This window comes from Temnothorax longispinosus, chromosome 11 (genome assembly GCF_030848805.1).
Source record: "Temnothorax longispinosus isolate EJ_2023e chromosome 11, Tlon_JGU_v1, whole genome shotgun sequence".
NCBI classification, from domain to species: domain Eukaryota; kingdom Metazoa; phylum Arthropoda; class Insecta; order Hymenoptera; family Formicidae; genus Temnothorax; species Temnothorax longispinosus.
In genome coordinates this window covers 6,346,149-6,363,719 of record NC_092368.1, presented here as the reverse complement: position 1 = coordinate 6,363,719, position 17,571 = coordinate 6,346,149, and the positions used below count along the sequence as shown (strand labels likewise).

General features: G+C 36.9%; 1 protein-coding gene across 2 annotated transcripts; it reads left to right on the top strand.

Moving 5' to 3' along the window:
• The first annotated feature begins 282 nt into the window (after positions 1-282).
• On the top strand, positions 283-17,038 carry LOC139822542 (neprilysin-1). 2 transcript variants are annotated; one of them, XM_071794361.1, is made up of 16 exons: positions 283-584; positions 1,226-1,910; positions 5,000-5,219; positions 9,349-9,456; positions 9,941-10,155; positions 10,328-10,459; positions 10,533-10,631; positions 11,016-11,212; positions 11,700-11,886; positions 12,389-12,565; positions 12,758-12,861; positions 13,302-13,357; positions 13,437-13,723; positions 13,823-13,981; positions 14,848-14,924; positions 15,025-17,038. In XM_071794361.1, the coding sequence occupies exons 2-16, from the start codon at positions 1,707-1,709 to the stop codon at positions 15,122-15,124; spliced, it is 2,322 nt and encodes a 773-aa protein (XP_071650462.1). In that variant the 5' UTR covers positions 283-584; positions 1,226-1,706; the 3' UTR covers positions 15,125-17,038. The 2 variants fall into 2 exon arrangements, with proteins under 2 accessions (XP_071650462.1, XP_071650463.1); XM_071794362.1 differs by lacking the exons at positions 283-584; positions 1,226-1,910; positions 5,000-5,219 and adding an exon at positions 7,701-9,015.
• Positions 17,039-17,571: the final 533 nt, after the last annotated feature.

Here is a 17,571-nt window from a genome sequence, read left to right as displayed (position 1 = left end):
CATCATACGACATATACGAGGTAAAGTGCGATATATTTACCTATTAATTAAATTTTTATAATTAAGTTTTGATAATTAAATTTTGCGTAGTGAGAGAAAAGACGCAATTCGCGTTGCAGTATTTTATGCGTTGTGTTTGCCTTATAAAAATTTAAGCACGCGAAAGAGTTCAGAAACGGAAAGAGATGCACGTAGAAGAAGAAAAAACAGTGTGGGAATTGCGGAGTTGGAAAGGAAGGGGTGGGAATAGGGTAGTTAGAGGGAGCGCGGGTGCCCGCTCCGTCCGAGTTCAGTCCGACCGTCCGCGTGTCACTGTGAACTCGGAGAACGGATATCGCAGTATATCGCGTTCGTAACCCATCACAGGCCGTACCCTTGAGATCGTGATAACGTCGCTGAAACGTCGATCCGCGTCGTCGAAACGTCGTCGATTAAATTTTGCACGGCGCGTCGAGCACGCCATGTGCACATCCCGCTCTTTCGAGTCTAACCGCTCGATCAGAAGTGAAGTTCGAAGAAACGCGGCGAGTTTGTGCGAAATTGCGAATTTCGATCGTCGCGTCCTGTCGTCCCTGAAAATTCACGTAAGTAAAATGTGACTTACGTAAAAGGTATTCGGTCTTTAACTCCTAGGTTGATTTCAGCAAAAAACATTTTCAAATTTGACAAACAAAACTGAACACAGTTACAGAAACCATTTTTTACTTACTAAAGTCCATCAAGTGCTACTCTTTTCCTATCTCAAAGATTTTTAATTTCTTCTTTTTAAAAATCTGATCTGAAATCAATAAATAATAATAACTTCAAATAGAATTTAACGAAATTTTTTGCAATGATATAACAAAAAAGTTTATTTTACTCCAGATTTTTTTATTGAGTTGAAATTACGAAAATGTTTTATTTTAATATATGTTTGTATAGAAGTTTTGCGGATATACAAAGTTGCAAAATCCCATCTTTAAAACATCTTTAAGACGTCTTATGTCCCGATTTTGCACACGGTGCTGTCTGGGATGCGCTTTCGGGATATTCTGTATAAAGTTCTGTATAAAATATATATAAACTTTTTTTCTTCTTTATTCCGCAATATATGAAGTTTAGAAAAAGAAAAACGTAACGATGATCTTCAGGCGATAATTCGCGGTCTTTGAAAGCGCGCCAATGAAGCGAGGCGAGACGAGAGCGCGATTTCAAATCTGATGGAAATTTTCCCGTGCAATTTCAGCCCCGCGACGAGCCGCTCGAGGAGTCGACGCTCACTCGGTGAGAGCTGGTGCCGTGCATTCTCATCGCTCAATCGACATCATCCTCGTGCCTGCGGGGGTCGGCAGGCCGCCCGGGGGGCGCGAAACGACGGTCGGCCTCGACGCGGGCTCGGGATTTAGGGACAGGACGTACGGCGGAACCCGGCAAATGTGGCTCTGTGCACGGTGAGCCAGGGTTACGGGGGCCGTGCGGTCCGCGGGGCCCGTGCTGGTGGTGGTGCTGGTGCTGGTGGCGGCGGTGGTGGTGGGAGTGGGGGTGGTGGCGGTGGGGGTGGAGGTGGTAGATTACGCGGCGACGCGAGCGCGCGGTTGCCCTTGAGCCCCCGCAATTTATGCGCCAGCGGGGCGGGCGCGCGCGGGGGGGCGCACGGCGCGACCGTGGCTACCAGCGGTATCGGGGGCACGGAGGAGGCCGCCGGTTCCGGGCTACCGGACGAGCCGATGGTGCACGTGGAGCGTTCGGCGCACCAGGGTACATGGATATGTTGCGTGCCCTGTTACTGGCTACGGAGGAGCAAAGCCGTGCACAAGGCGCTGCTCACCTTCGCTATGATGCTGGTCACCAGCCTGCTGGTCACCAGCCCGGTGCTCTTCCTTATCACGACCTTGCCAGAAGGGGAGCAGCCGCGCAAATGTGCGCCATTGGTGGGTGTCCTCTCCGTCTTTAACGATCGTCTCTTCTTCCGTATCCGCAATGCATAAAACGGAGCGAAAAAAGGAAAAAGTGCTTTCGCGAATGCGAGGCAGTTTCGGGGATTAAGTCTGGAATTCATCTTCCGATGCTGGAGACGTATGAAAAAAAAGGATTCTATGCCGTGACTCGTCGCGTTTCGTTGACGCATATATGAATAAATACAACGTCATTATCGGGCTTCCGTAGCATCCCAGAAATTTGCGCGTTCAACGATATTATATCGACTTTTATTTTCTAACTCTATTTCGTTTTTAAATAAATTTCTGCTATTTAATAGAAGTTGTGCTGTTCGCAAAATATCTATAGTATATTCTTCATTCAAAGCTTTTCGAAATAGCACTTCTTCGCACAGAACTTACGCGCGAAGCTACTATCCATCCTCCCGTACTTATTTGCATACGTGACATCATGACGCGTAAAAATAGAAGGCGAATGCGAATCATAAAAGAGCCTGTTAAGAAATTAAAAACATAAATCGCCACTGAGATTACAAGGAGACGTGCCCCGTGAGCTATAACGCACGAGGTATACTTGCAAATGTGCGAAGAGCGTGCAAAGTGACGCGAATAAATAATTTTATTTATGCAGCCAGGAAGATTAGTAGTTGCTTGAAGTAATTTTCATCGATCGTAGCGTTAAACTTCGAGGTAAAAGTTGACGTGATAAAAGTTGACGTTTAGCAACAAACGCGCCGGATTCCCGTAATCAGTGACTTGCCCTTGCGTCGCAAATTTGCCCTGATCTCTATAACGATCGAGTAACGAGGGAATTGTCACGAATTGAAAAGAGAGAAGGGGAGAATCGCTTACGGGGATGCTGGAGCCGCAGGCGAACTCAATCAGCGTCGATAAAGAAGTGCTCACCGATTCTTACACATACATACAGAGCGCCTGCTCTAGGGTTACCCGTTATACTGATTCGTACGTTTTTGGCTGAATTCGGGGAGACGCGTAACATGTGCATATGAAATTTTCAAATGAATTTTTCTCTTATACTAAAGTTCGCAGCTCATTTCTGCAAGCACAGGATTCTTCTTTATTGTATTTCCGTGACTGCTGCAAGATTTTTTACACAGTCTAACAATAAAACTTTTATGTGCAGCAAATGTTGTTATGAGTCGATCGCAGAATCAAAAATAAAACTGTAATTTTCTAATGTCTTTTCGTTTTTCATACGCAATTGGTGTATGCGGTCTTCGTTATCCATACTTTAATTCTGGACAAAAAAGTTTTAATTCGGTGAAATCAATCAAAAGATTTGTGTGTCTGAAAATATCGCGGTAAAACAGACCTGTCTCCAGCATCCCCTTAAGGGGGTATTTTGGTTTGAAAGTTCGTACATAGAAGGTATTTCTTGTAGGAAAACAAAAAAGCGAATAATGTGAAACTTTACATGTTTTTTTAGCTTTATTTTAAGAATATATTTTTATTCTCTAGGTAAAAAAACGCTCTTCTTTTTTGTTATATCCTCAACAAGAAAAAACGCACATATAAGACACATAGTAAATGATTCTAGTTGTTTTATATATCTGAAACGCAAAAACCAAAATTTTCTTATTTCAGGAGAAGTACAGCTATCGTCAGAACTACAACTGAATCAATATTTTCATTCTGGACAAAATGGCGGTTTTTTTTTATTAAAAATATAGTTTTTCCTTAAAATTTTATTAGTATTTAAAAAATGGAAATACTAATAAACATATAATGTTTATTCTAGTTCAGACGGCAACTACACTTTTTCTGAATAAGAAAATTTTTGGTTTTTGCGTTTCAGATATCCAGAACAGCTAGAATCATTTGTCATTTTACGTTTATACATGGAGAGAATTTCCTGTTAAAATTTACCGTGAAATTATGGTAGTTGTGGGACAATATGTACCACCAAGAATTTTATGCGAGCTATTCTGATTAATATCTACCATAATAAAAAATAATATCTATTACATTAAAATATAAAATATGTTTGATTAATTTTACTAAAATATATCTAGGAAATTTCAATAATTTTTCAAAATTTACCAATCTGCTTGGTAATTTTTATCACGTTGTTTGTAAAATGTCTTTTGTATATTTTAAAAATTCCTTGGTTGCCAAGTTTTCCCAAATTTGTAGCGAATTTAAGGATAAAATATAACAAAAAATTCTCTCCGTGTATGCATTCTTTATTTTACGAGCTCCTAGTGACCAAGATATATAACATAAAAAATAAGAGTGTTTTTGTTACTTATTTGTTACTAGCAAATAAAAATATATTTATAAAATACGGCTGAAAGAACATACAGAGTTTAACGTTTTTCACCTTTTTCATGTTTCTCGACACAAAATTCTTAAAAAATACCTTTTTTATGACTTTTGAATACCCTCTTAAGTCGCAAATTGATCGTCATTTTCTTTGCGCGTGTAAAATCACGAAATCAAACAACAAAACGGAAATCGCGTTTACGATAACTCGACGATTACTCGAGGTGATACATGTATATGCCATGCCAATACACGCCAGCAGAAAGTGAAGCCGTATCGGTAGGTAAGGTTTCGAGACGAAATAGAAGGCTCATCCTCAGCTGAGGTCAGGGCTTTACCTCTTATCTTGACATTTATGCTTGTACATTTTTCTAAATCACGCGATTTGAACGCGATTATTTGATTGCGAACTTTTTGTTAGAGTCAAAGATATTATAGTAATAAACATCTAAAGTATTATCTTTGTCTAACGAGGCACGAAAACTGCCCAAGAGAAGATATCGAGAGAAGTCATAATTTGACAGAATCAAATTTATTTTCGACGTATAATAACTAATTATCTATTATTAATTTACAATATTATTATTTATTATATTGTATCTATATCTGTCATAAAAAGGCTCAAAGAAATTAACCGTTTGAAAAATAGAGGAGGTAACAAGACGACAAAAGGTATTTGCTCTTTCTCAAGCACTCGTACGATAAATTGAAATCTGGATATTTTTAGGAGCGAGAAATAGGCATCTTTTCTCGGGGGAAGACTGAATCCGTTAAAGCAAAGCTAACGACTGCGATTTCAGGATGAAGCTTGCGTCAGAGAGCGAGATGGACCCGAGGGTGTTTGCGACACGGACGTTTGCGTTGAAGCTTCGAAGAGAATCCTAACATCTATGAAACGTGGCGTCGATCCTTGCAAGGACTTTTACAAGTTCGCTTGCGGTGGCTTCCGCGATCAGCAGCCCTATCAGCCGAGCGCGAGCTTCAATATACTCCAGGCGCAAATCGACGAGCGTATACACAGTGAGCGTTTCGCACAGTTCTCTCGGCTGGATTCGGGGAGCGCGCTATTAGCGCTATTTGCTTGTTCTATCCTTGTTTTACACCTGATGAGCGATAAAGGCAGAATGATGCAATAGCGCTAATAGCGCGCTCTTCGAATGCAGCCCTCGACTTACTTCCTTGCGGATTTCCACCTCTCTTTCTAATTTCGAACATTTCAAACGCAACAATTTCGCAAGTCTTAATCGTTAATTTCAAAAACTCCAATCGCTTCGCCGAAGCAGAAGCGAAGATTGCGTTCCGTGCGGTAAAAGAGTTCCATTTTTTTTCTCGCATTATCTTCTCAGTAAATTTATGTATAATCTTATTAAATTTATTTTTTTATTAAATTAAAGTAATAAAAATAAAAAGAAAGAAATATACTATTTGTTCACTCAACTTTTAATGGATACTCACAATGCCGTAATCGCGTAATGTCTTGCAATTAAGGCTCTTGTTTACTCGCCGCTTCTATCCTTGTTTGATGACGTCAGAAACGAGAAATCGCGTGCCAAAAATTCTTGCGGTTTTACGTTGAAATAAAAAGATATGTTTGTAAAACGCGCAATTGTAATTGATTCAGCACATTTGTAAGATATACCGAACACTTTCCTTTGGCTTTAATAATCACTAAATAACCATAAAATTAACGTGGCATGCAATCTACTTTTTTAATTTATAATACGAAGGTCGGTACAAAAGTAATGCCTCCCAATTTTTTTCTTTTGAATCTGATACCATAGAAAATTTTGCGTTTCACTGTGAGTTGTTACTTGAAGTCTCTAGAGAAAATTTTGCGTTTTACTGAGTTAATGTTACTTGAAGTCTCTATAGAAACTTCAAGCAACATCTCAGAGTGAAACGCAAAATTTTCTATGACCCGAAAGATTCGAAAGAAAAAAAAGAAGCATTACTTTTGTACCGATCCTCGATCTTCTTTCATTTTTTATTTTACATCTATTTATACTTATATATTGATTAAAAGCCAAAGGAAACTGTTCGGTATATTTTACAAATGTGCTGAATCAATTACAATTGCGTTTTATGGACATATCGTTTTATTTCAACGTAATCGCAAGAATTTTTGGCATGTGATTTCTCGCTTCATCAAATAAGGATATAGAAGCGGCGAGTAGATAGGAGCCCTTTAAATAATTGCAATTCAACTCGTCTTTTTACATGATTTTTCTAAATAACGCTGTTCTTCGAAAAATTATTTTAATCTTGCTCGTGTATATGTGCAGACCTTAATTTAAATTTCTACTAATAGATAATAAATTAAGGGGGAATATACACTTAGAAACAAAAAAAAAGGTAATTTTCGAGAATTTTTTTCAGGGGAACTATTGGAATTGTCGGGTCGGGTTTTTTTGTAGTTAAAAATACACACTTTCAAGAATGTTTTACATTTTTTTTATTAAAATATGTTGCAAATTTACGGAGTACTGGAGTCGTCTACGGAGTGCCGTAAAAAAAGACGGTACCCAGCGGCGCTTCGCGGACGACTCCAGTACTCCGTGAATTTGCAACATTTAAAAAAAAAAAAAATGTAAAACATTCTTGAAAGTGTGTATTTTTAACTACAAAAAACCCCGACCCGACAATTCCAATAGTTCCCCTGAAAAAAATTCTCGAAAATTTCCTTTTTTTTTCGTTTCTAGGTGTATATTCCCCCTTAATGAAAATTTTTCAATTGGACACATGTCCCTCCATATATTGTATTATGTTAAAAAAGCGAGAGTGATACCCTAGACAGATTATATTTTTCAATCATTTCAGCAGTTCGGTTGTCATTGTCAATCATGATTCGATTATCATTCATACGTTGTTCGTTCGCCCTTATTCTTTTCAAACTCAGTCATGTAAATAGTTCTCAATATAAAACAGCATGCGCATATTTTTCCTCTCAATACATGTTACAAAGTTTTTTTTATCACATATAGTTGGCCTAAATACAAGCACTTTTTAGATGGTAGTATGCATACCGAGTGAAAAAAATCATGTAAAAAGAAAACTTTTCTAAATAGCCACATTTTTTTACGCGATTTTTCAAAATAATATGCTTTCTTCCAAATAACGCGATTTCTTCTTACGCGGAACGTATCTACCGTGTAAAAAGAGAGTTAGGTACGTGATGTACAAAACACAGGTTTTTTTTCTTTTTTTTTTTAGAAAAAATAAATACTTGTTTGACCTAATTGTAATTAAAACTATTTTTGGGTGTATTTCCGAATGACCTCTGGTCCCGATCGAGCTAAAGTTTTACACATACTTAAGTAATTGTTTTAGATGTGAGGAATAAAGTGCGCGTGGTCCCAACTTCGGGAAATCAATAACATTTTTTTTATGATAGCACACTTATCGACTAAAGTCAATTCTATGTGATATATATGTTACCGTAAAAGTGATAAAATCGGTAATTATATATATATATATATATATGTATAATTATCGGTTATTGTGCATAATTTTCAATATACGATGGTAAATCTACGATAAATTATAGCATATTTATCAATTTTACCAGTAATTGTAACCAACTTTTTGATATAAGTAATAAATATTTTATTATAATTTTGTTGTGGGTGAGAAAGTGTAAATCCACTGTATTCACGCATACACTTTCCCACCCACACAACAATTGAGTTGAGTTAGGTTAGTTTTTTTGGAGATGTAGCCTCCCACAGAGAGGCGGACCCCACTGCATCCACGCATACACTTTTTCATCCATACAATTGGGTTAGGATAAGTGCTGTCATAAAAATTTTTTTTAATTTCCCAAAGTTGGGATCATGCGTACTTTATTCCTCACATCGAAAACAACTTATGTGTAAAACTTTAGGTCGATCGGGAGCAGGGGTCATTCGAAAGTATATCCCTATATTTTTGTTTGCAAAAATATCTGTTTTGCAGAAATAATATTAGAAGAGTTACCTTTTCAGCAAAGAAAAATTGGGCTAAAATAGATCAGTGATTTTATTACATATAATGCGATTAAATTGGAGTAGTCTATATGAGACGATTAAACGTCTTCGCACTTTGTAGACTTTTTTTACACAGTTTTGTAGAAATTCCTTTACAATTCTTTTTTATTACATTACGTTCGACGATCCTAAAGAGCGTATTGAATATCGAAGCATTGTGTGACGATAACGACGATATCTCGGCAATTCTATCGATTTTCTTTGTCCTCTTTTCGTCGCAACTATTGTGCGATCCTCGTGCCGATGAGGAAAAGAAAAAAAAAGGAAAGAAAGCGGATTTACGGGGTGAGGGAGACGGGTGTAATTGGCGACATATTAATCTCCAATGGCAGAGATTCAAACGGGAGAGTCTGGACAGAGAACACGACCTCAATTTCGTGTAAGAATCTATCGTGGACACGATAATAGTGGTAGTGGTGGTGGTAGTGGTGTCGCCGGCGCGACTGGCGCCGAGCGACTGGCACCAACTACGCTCGCGTATGGATCGCCCTGTCGTCAGGATAATATAACTCGGTTCGGGGATCGAAACTTAAAGGGGAGATGGATAAGCATCGGCTACGATACGAAGAAACGATATTGGGTTGACGGGATCGAAAACTTGGGCGCTGTCTCGTTAAGGGATGAACCGCGCGAGGGACGACGAGCTCGTGACGCACGGAACGAGGTCCGAGCAGCTGTCTCCCCCGGAAGTCTCCTCCACACCTTCGCACGCTCGTAACCTCCGGAAAAAAACGGAAGAAACGAGCGGAAAGGATTGTGCCGTTCGATGAAAAGTTATCGGACTCTGATGCGAGGTGAAATCGAACGGCCGACTTGCCGTTACTATAAATAATGCACATTAATCGATACACGTACGTGTTACACGTACATACGTGTGTTACGCCGGTTTGCTTAACGCGGGAACGGCGGGACGCCTCTCTAAAACCCTCTCACACTTTTACGCAACCTTCGAAACGCTTATTCGCGTGATTCAAGGTCGACGAATTACCCCCGGCTTGTCTAATCAGATCATCTGAGAGAGATCTTTAGCCAGTAGTGTGCCTTGCCCCTTAGTTCAGCTTTCTTCGCGAACAGTAACGACGTTTCCTTCCAGGAAATCATCTTAATCGCGAGTATTATTGTTTTAGGAACGCTGACAAACGAGACGGGGCAAATGGTCGCTGCCTTCGAGAAGCTTGGGCAGTTTTACGATACTTGTCGAGACTTCAAGAAGAAACCCGTAAATTTTACACCCGGTAAAAAGAAAGTTACTCATGATACTTCGGCTCACAAACAGCTGATATCGTAGTTATCTTTTATTATTAAAAACATATCGTATTAATTAAAATTTTCTAGACATCAATGAAAGTCGGATATCCGACAACCAAACAGACCTGAACAATCTCTTAACAATTGTTATTCTATCATTTGCAGAATTTCGATCAATCGAATAAAATTCAATCAATCGAGTGAATTGTGAAATATAATTTTATGCAAATAATCAGTCATTAGCTCGTAGATTCTTTTATTATTAATATTTGCTAGACCATCAATAAAAATCGGATGAGGGCAGATCTATTAAATTTCTCGATAATCGTTTAATTATTTTAATTTTGATAAATTAAATAAAATCTTTTTAATTACGCAAAATATGCGTCCTCTATTAATATTATTATATGTATATACACGAAGTACGCCCCGTACGACGATAAGGCAATGTTAATGTGTTCCCTCTTTCAGTTTACGAACTATTGAACGAACTTGGTGGTTATCTTTTGCCGAAAAGCCCGGAATCGACCGACATCACCTCTCTAATCTCCGCATTGCTGAAAGTAAATGGCGCGCCCCTCTTCGACTTATACGTCGACGTAGATCTTTACGATCGCACAAAATCATCCGTATATCTTGATTTTCCTGCCAAGCACCAGAATTATGAGTTTCTCGCAGAGGACCAGGTAAGGACCATTCGACGATCCTGGCTCGAAATTTTGCACGGTAATAAAAAGAAAAAGAACGACAAGCTTATATACATCTCTAAATTCTTCGGCGCTTTTAGGACGCTTCTTTTTTAAAAATATAATATCCTGCCTGTATTTCACGTAAATACGCCGCGGTATGTTTTTCCAGAAAAACAGAGACGTACAAAGATTGCGTAAAATTCGAGAGATTGTCCGAGGGTTCTTGCCAAAAAATATGGATCCTAAGGAACAATCGTCGGAAACGGATCTACTTTTGCAGTTTTGCTTATCGCTCGAGAAGGTGAGAGACTCTATCGCCACCGTTTTACATGAATTAAATAGCGAATAAAGCGCGCGTATCTTGTTATCTTTAGATTTATCCGAAGCACAAAGACTTGTACAATTGGGTGGACGTTGAACAGAGGGTATACGTCACTTACAACGTTACTTATCTCCAAGAAAGCTTTGGTTACGTAAGTACCAGCTTGATATATCACGGGCTCTTTAGCCACACGAAATTCCGCTACGTTCGATCGTTAGCAAAGAAGATATATGAGAACAATTCTCATCGTAAACGATAACTATATAATAGAAGCCGATTGTAAACGGTGCTCAGATTAAACTCGTAGTTTAAATCTATAACTAGCAATAAGAATGAATTGGCTCGTTTGACTTGTAGTTGGATTTGGATACCCTTACCCTTCGGCTCGCAGTAGATCGAGGGTGCTCTTATATCTTTTTCCGGTCTTTTAATCATCGATCAGCCCCCCCTCTCTTTTTTTTGATTGATCTCTCGATCGATCTTTCTTCTCTCAAAAAATAAAAGAGGATTGTTTGATCTGACGATCCTGGGACAGATAAAATGGAGATCGCTGCTGAATACTACGTTACGCTACCGTGAGAACGGCGCCGATCTGCACAGCGATAATAACGACACGAATCGCGTACGACCGCCGACGTACGTCGCATCCGAGGACCAGCAGATTTACGTCTACATTACGGCTCCACGTTACTTTCGCAGCCTTGGCAAGCTATTGAATCGCTCCTCCAAACGGTACGGATTTTCCATATCGTTGTAATTTCGCACGCGTAATAACAATTTGTGCATGTATATTATTCCTTCGTGATACGAACCCGAGTCCTTTGCCGAATCTGAGCTCTCTCTCTCTCTCTCTCTCTCTCTTTCTCTCTGGAAACCCAGGGGTTGAATGTCGATAATGGAACATAATAAATCCGGGAGGGATTGATTCCACGATAGGCTAGTTGGGAAACCGAGAGAATCGATATTCAACAATGCAATAGAATATATGATATTGTGAATAAATACATACATTATACATAATACGTATACTAATTAATATTTAATATAATACTAACATTTATCAATTTATATTAATATCTTATCTATATTAATGATAAATAATCATGTAGTTTGCTTGAGACGATATCTCGTATTGATTAGCTAGTCATAATTATAACGTACATACACTGTACCTCGTATATCGATTAATACTTAATCGTAATTATGATAAATCACGAAGGATTATTCATAACGGATTGCTGTTGCTCTACGCGATGGACACGTGGCACGACATTGCGAACGTCACCGCCGTCAAGGATTGGGAAGCCCCCTGCTACCAACTGACCAGAAGCGTATTCGGCGAGGCGATCAGTGCGCTCTACGTGCGACAGTACACTCCAAAGTACTTAGAAATTCTGGTCGACAGGGTAATACTTCTCTTCCGTCGATTTTTTAATTACTCTTTAATCCGGGATGAACGGTGCGCTTGAGATGATTTTTACACAGTATCGAAAAAATGAAGCTCACGTCACAATAATTTTAATGTGTGCTTCTTTCGTTTTTTAAATATATATATATTTTTTACGTTTTTTAGAAAATGTTGAGTACATCTATCGTCCTCAAATAGTAATAAATTATAGGCAATTAAAAATATGCAATATGTAATTAATAACAACGACTTTTAATTAGGGTGTAAAAATTACCTCAGGTGACCATTTATGCAAAAAAAAATCAGAAGCTCATTCCTGGGTTAGTTACAAGTTTAAAACGAATTCGAAACGCGAACGAACTCTGCTTATTCGCCGCTTGAGCGACGTTACAGTCTTGCGTATGCACCTCATATTTCTCGAAGCGTTGAAACGGTTAAGGATTAATTTTTGACGTGTAAATCCTCGTTTTGATTTAATAATAATCGCTATTGTCCCGTAGGTGACTGCGTTGTTCAAACGCGTGAAGGAGACGATAGCTGAGCGTATATTAGTGAAGTCGTGGCTGGACGACGAGACCAGGACGCAAGCGTTGCAGAAACTAAATTCCTTACGAGGTCGATTTCACGTGTCGCCTGATTTCTACAATGGCACCTTGCTGGCACATGAGATGGCCGAGGTGAAAGCGATTATCTTCTTTTACACATAGATACATATTAAACTTATTGAGACTCAATTAAAACGGAAGAGATAGGTTCTCCCTCTTCGTACAGAAATGTGGATCTAATTCGTAACGATAAGATGACGTAAACTTTAAAATTCGTCTATATTGTCTTTTCTATCAATATTATTAAATAGCGTTGTCTCATAGGTCGTAATTGACTCAGACGACTTTATTGCCACTGTCCTGAGAAGGTTCCGTCAGATGCGAAGCTTACAAGACCCAAGTCCGTTACGAAGAAACGCAATAATTAGGTGAAAAAAACTTACATTTAAGTTTTTTAATTTTAATAGAGGTCCACGAATAGAAAAAAACTTAACTCCTAACTGTATCAAATAGTTCTCTCATCGTTTCTTCTGAACACATGTAACTTTGATAGAGGCTGTAACTCTGGTTCAGATAAATATTTTTGGACTTGCTTTTTTTATTTTGAAGCTCTAAGATTTAGGAATATGTATTGCCTGAAAGATATGATTAGATATTAATACTGAAAAGTTTTATTTTATTAAGTTATAAAGTTAAATATCGAAAATAGAAAATTTCAAACAAGTAAAATTTCGTCTAGGTTTGGGAAATCTTGTGTGTTCTGTATTAATATTGTATAGAGGGGAAGGAGAAAGAGAGAGAAAGAGCTATTTTCTAGCTTTGTTTTCCCCAAGATTTTTCTGTCTAAATTGTATATTTATGCTTTTAGATGTCATTACCCTTACTCCGTACACGCCTATTACGAATCCTCCACAAACACCATCGGTAAGTACTGTTATTATAAGTCGCACGCAAAATCGGTATCGGGCAATTTAACTGAAGTTGCCCTTGTTAAAAATGAAAGGAATTCCATTGGCAATGATGACATCCTGGGCATGGTCGTGGGACGGCGGACCGGCTTTTGCGGTGCACGCTACGCTAGGATCGGTCATCGCGCACGAGATTCTCCATGCCTTTGATTTTCACCGTCGTAGACTGCCCATGGAGCCGGACCGAGATGTCGACGAGTTGCTTCGCGTCACGCCGAACTCCTGGAAGCGATTGGAAACCAGGATAGAATGCGTCGCACGACTTTACGCCAGGAGTTTCTGGCGGAAGGTCCAGTCTTACGGGAACGACGTTGCCGTACAAGTAAGCTTTACGTGTCTTCAAAGCGAAAGAAGATGTTCGCAACTTCTTCATTAAGATCAAGCGTAACCGTTCTTATTTTCTCTTAATTTTATCGCACAGTTCGATTGGAACATGACGAAAAACGAGAACGTCGCGGATATCGGTGCTCTGCAAATTGCTCACAAGACCTGGTACACCTTGACGAACGGGAAGGACCGGAGCCTCCCCGGATTAGAAGGACTCCGTCCAAGTCAGCTCTTCTTCATAAGTGCCGCACAGGTAACCCGTTCCCTTCCTCAAATATTCATTGCGATTTTCTCTTTCTTTTTATATCTCTGTACCTTAGAAGTAAATAATCGTATCCCCGTATCGTATTATTATGGATTTAGAGAAAACAAGGTTTAAAGTTTTAAATAGGAAAGTGATATATTTTTTTAGATATAAAAAAAAATAGCGCCTTGATTTATTAAGTTTTTAATAAAGTAATTTAACTGACATGTTTAGTAGTACAACTGTGAATAACATGCTGTACCTGGTTTAAAAATTAGGCACTATAAAAATTTTCAATACGACTTTTTGTAAACATTTTATCTTAAGAACTAGTAATAAAATAGACATATAAGACGCTTTATCATTATACAATTTAAACTCCTAGTATATTGAAAAAATGTATTAACTTTATTTTGAAAAATTGGATATATGTTGTGATTCTTTACCTTTAAGGTACACAGATCTATTCTACACAAATAATAAAATAATATGGTAAAAGAAATTATATTATAACTTTTTATTATGATATTCATATTATATTTTTATTTTATATGATATATGAAATATGATATATGATATATAATATAAAATTATATATACGACTGCTTCAGATATTTCTTGACAGTAACAAAGAATATCTTTTATCACCGATACATTATATATAAGTATATTATATAAATGTATATGCAAATAAATTTCTTGTTATGTAAAAAATTATTATGTGTATATAATATATATATATATATGTATAATAATTTATATATTTATATATTATATATTCATTTTGATCTTTTACATAATATCAGATTTATATACGATTTAATTAAATACAAGCACAAATATTTCTTAATGCATCGACACCGTTATGCTTTTAGGTACACTGTGTTAATACGACTATCGAGGCCTACGTTTTCTCGGTCGAGTCCGACTATCATTCTCCTCACCCTGAAAGGTATTTGATATTTTCTCTTATTTCTCTCTTCTCTATTTATGCAATTTGAAATTTTCTCGTAAGAGGGAACATAAGGGATAACGATCGATTACGTTTCCAGAATCAACAGTGTAATGATGAATTCTCAAGCGTTCGTAGAGGCGTTTCGCTGTCCACTCGGAACAAAAATGAACCCCCCGAATAAATGCACTGTCTGGTGATCGTACGCATTCATCGATATACGAATATATAAATCGTGCGTGTAGCAGGCCGTCTATACCTCGCTTAATTTTATTTCGCAGTTACAATATACGATTGTAAATATATTATTTTAAGATCGTAATTCGCAATGGGAATTAATGCTACAGGAGAATGGGTATTTGCCCCTTTACGCGAAAACTAAACTAATACTTAATCCATTAAGAACCATAATTACAAAGAATTTAATCACAATTTTTTTTTCTCTTTAAGAAAGCTTTAATACTAGAATCATTAAACAGATAATTCTTATTAATCTTACGCTTGAAAAATCGCATTTTCTTCTTGAAAGCTTGCCTTACAAATTAGATTTAAGATAAAAGAAATCAAACGTGTTCTGGCGTTCATTCATTTTTTAAATCTATGACAAACATAAAAATATAAGTACAAATCAAGCAAATACTAACAAAAATTAAAAATATCGTTATTAATTTAATTCATCACAATATTAATAATAATTATTTTTGAGAAGGTAAAAATCAAAAGTAATTGTAAATACTTACATTATTTAGTAAACTTGAATTTGGTCTTAAAAGTGAAATGTTAACCATTAATGAATTAACTCTTTTGGGTAACTCTTTCAATTGCTAAAGAGCTTCATACTATTGTATGGATTTAGTGAACAGCCTTATTAGGCTGTTCGATATAACTATCGCTTTTTAAAGGTTGTTATGTAGAATAAGAAGAAACACATGATGATATAGTATATTTCTTTGTTTATTATATAGTTTCTCTAGAATTCACAAAATAATTATTAGATTTATATTTCAAAGAATCATTATCCGCCCGTGATGCTGTGAAGAAGACTTGTTGATTAAATTAAATTGTAGTCAACTATGTCGATTTGAAGCGACTAGCGATAGCTTGCAAGGCATCGCGATCGATTACAACGAATTGTAAAGTAGGATTGTTTATACCTTTAACAACTTCGAAGTTTCGAAAAATATATTTGTGTGAATTTAATTCATTTTTTTTTTACCATATATATTAATTAATTCTTTTTATTTACAATATTTTTACCGTCCTCTAAATGAATTCGCCATTCACACAAATATATTTTTCGAAACTTCGAAGTTAACTTCAAAGGTTCAAAGTTTAAGTAGGTGTCTTCGAAGTTTCAAAAAATATATTTGTGTGAATTTAATTCATTTTTCGAGCATATATATTAACTAATTTTTTCTGTTTATAATATTTTTAGCGTTCTCTAAATGAATTCGCCATTCACACAAATAACTAAAATAACATTTTTTGAAATTTCGAAGCTTCAAAGACACCTTAAACTTCGAAGATTCAAAGTTTAAGGTGTATATCGAAAACTTCGAAGCAAATCACCTTTACCTATTGTAAAGATCCACACCAATTTATATTTGTAATAAATTATAACGAATTGTAATAATAAGTGAGATAAAGAGCGCATAGACAAACAAATCGGTGATCTCCGGTAATGACATTGGCAACAAAAATTGGGTTTACATATAATAAGCATGCAATTATACATAACGCAATAAGTTATTGACGATAATACGTATTCGATGCTGTTGAAAAAATATTAACAAATTACTACATATTGCTGTTATGGTGCTGGAAAAGACCATAGAAGTAATATATAGAAGTAACGCATGTATGATAGGAATAAAATCTGTGATATGTACATACATACATCAAATATTTTCTTGAATTCCTGGAAAATCCATTTTTTGTTGATAATGCCAGACATCATCGATATAAAAAATAAGTTAATTGTATACTGAGAATATCTTTAGGCGCTCTGCTCTAATTAAATAAAATTGCAGAGAGGAGAGTAAGCCATGTATACAAATTGCTCGCTCTTGAATTGTTCGTAAATTATCATAATCAGTAAAGCAGTTTGTACAGAAGTATCAAACACAATGTCTTTTAACCGCAAAAACTTGGCAAAACGTTTTCCTTCTATAATTTTTCAAGTTTTTTATATTAAGGTATTCCTTTCACGGAGGAGCGTATTTTGTAGGCGCTTAAAGGGGATCCTATAGCCGGGTCTGTAATACCGACATTTGTTTTGCACAGATATCTTTTTTTTGGCTTTACGGATTGAAAAATCCTTCTCCAAAGTTGAAGCATATTCGGAAATAAAGGCCACACCACGCGATTTTATACCGAGAATAAAAATAATTTTAGGAACTGCATATAACAATGCGTCAACTTGCGAAAACATTCGCTTTATATAAAAATTCTACAATGTATTGTTACAAAAAACTGTGGCGTGGCCAGCTGATTACATCTAAAAATACGATACCGTTGTCAGAATTAGGTTTAGACTTTAAACAAAAAAGTTATCTGTGAAAAATGATTATTGCAAACGTGCACTAGCAATGATGACATGGAAGAGCAGTATTGCGTGTAGCGAGAGATGGCGCAGCAATCGAACAAA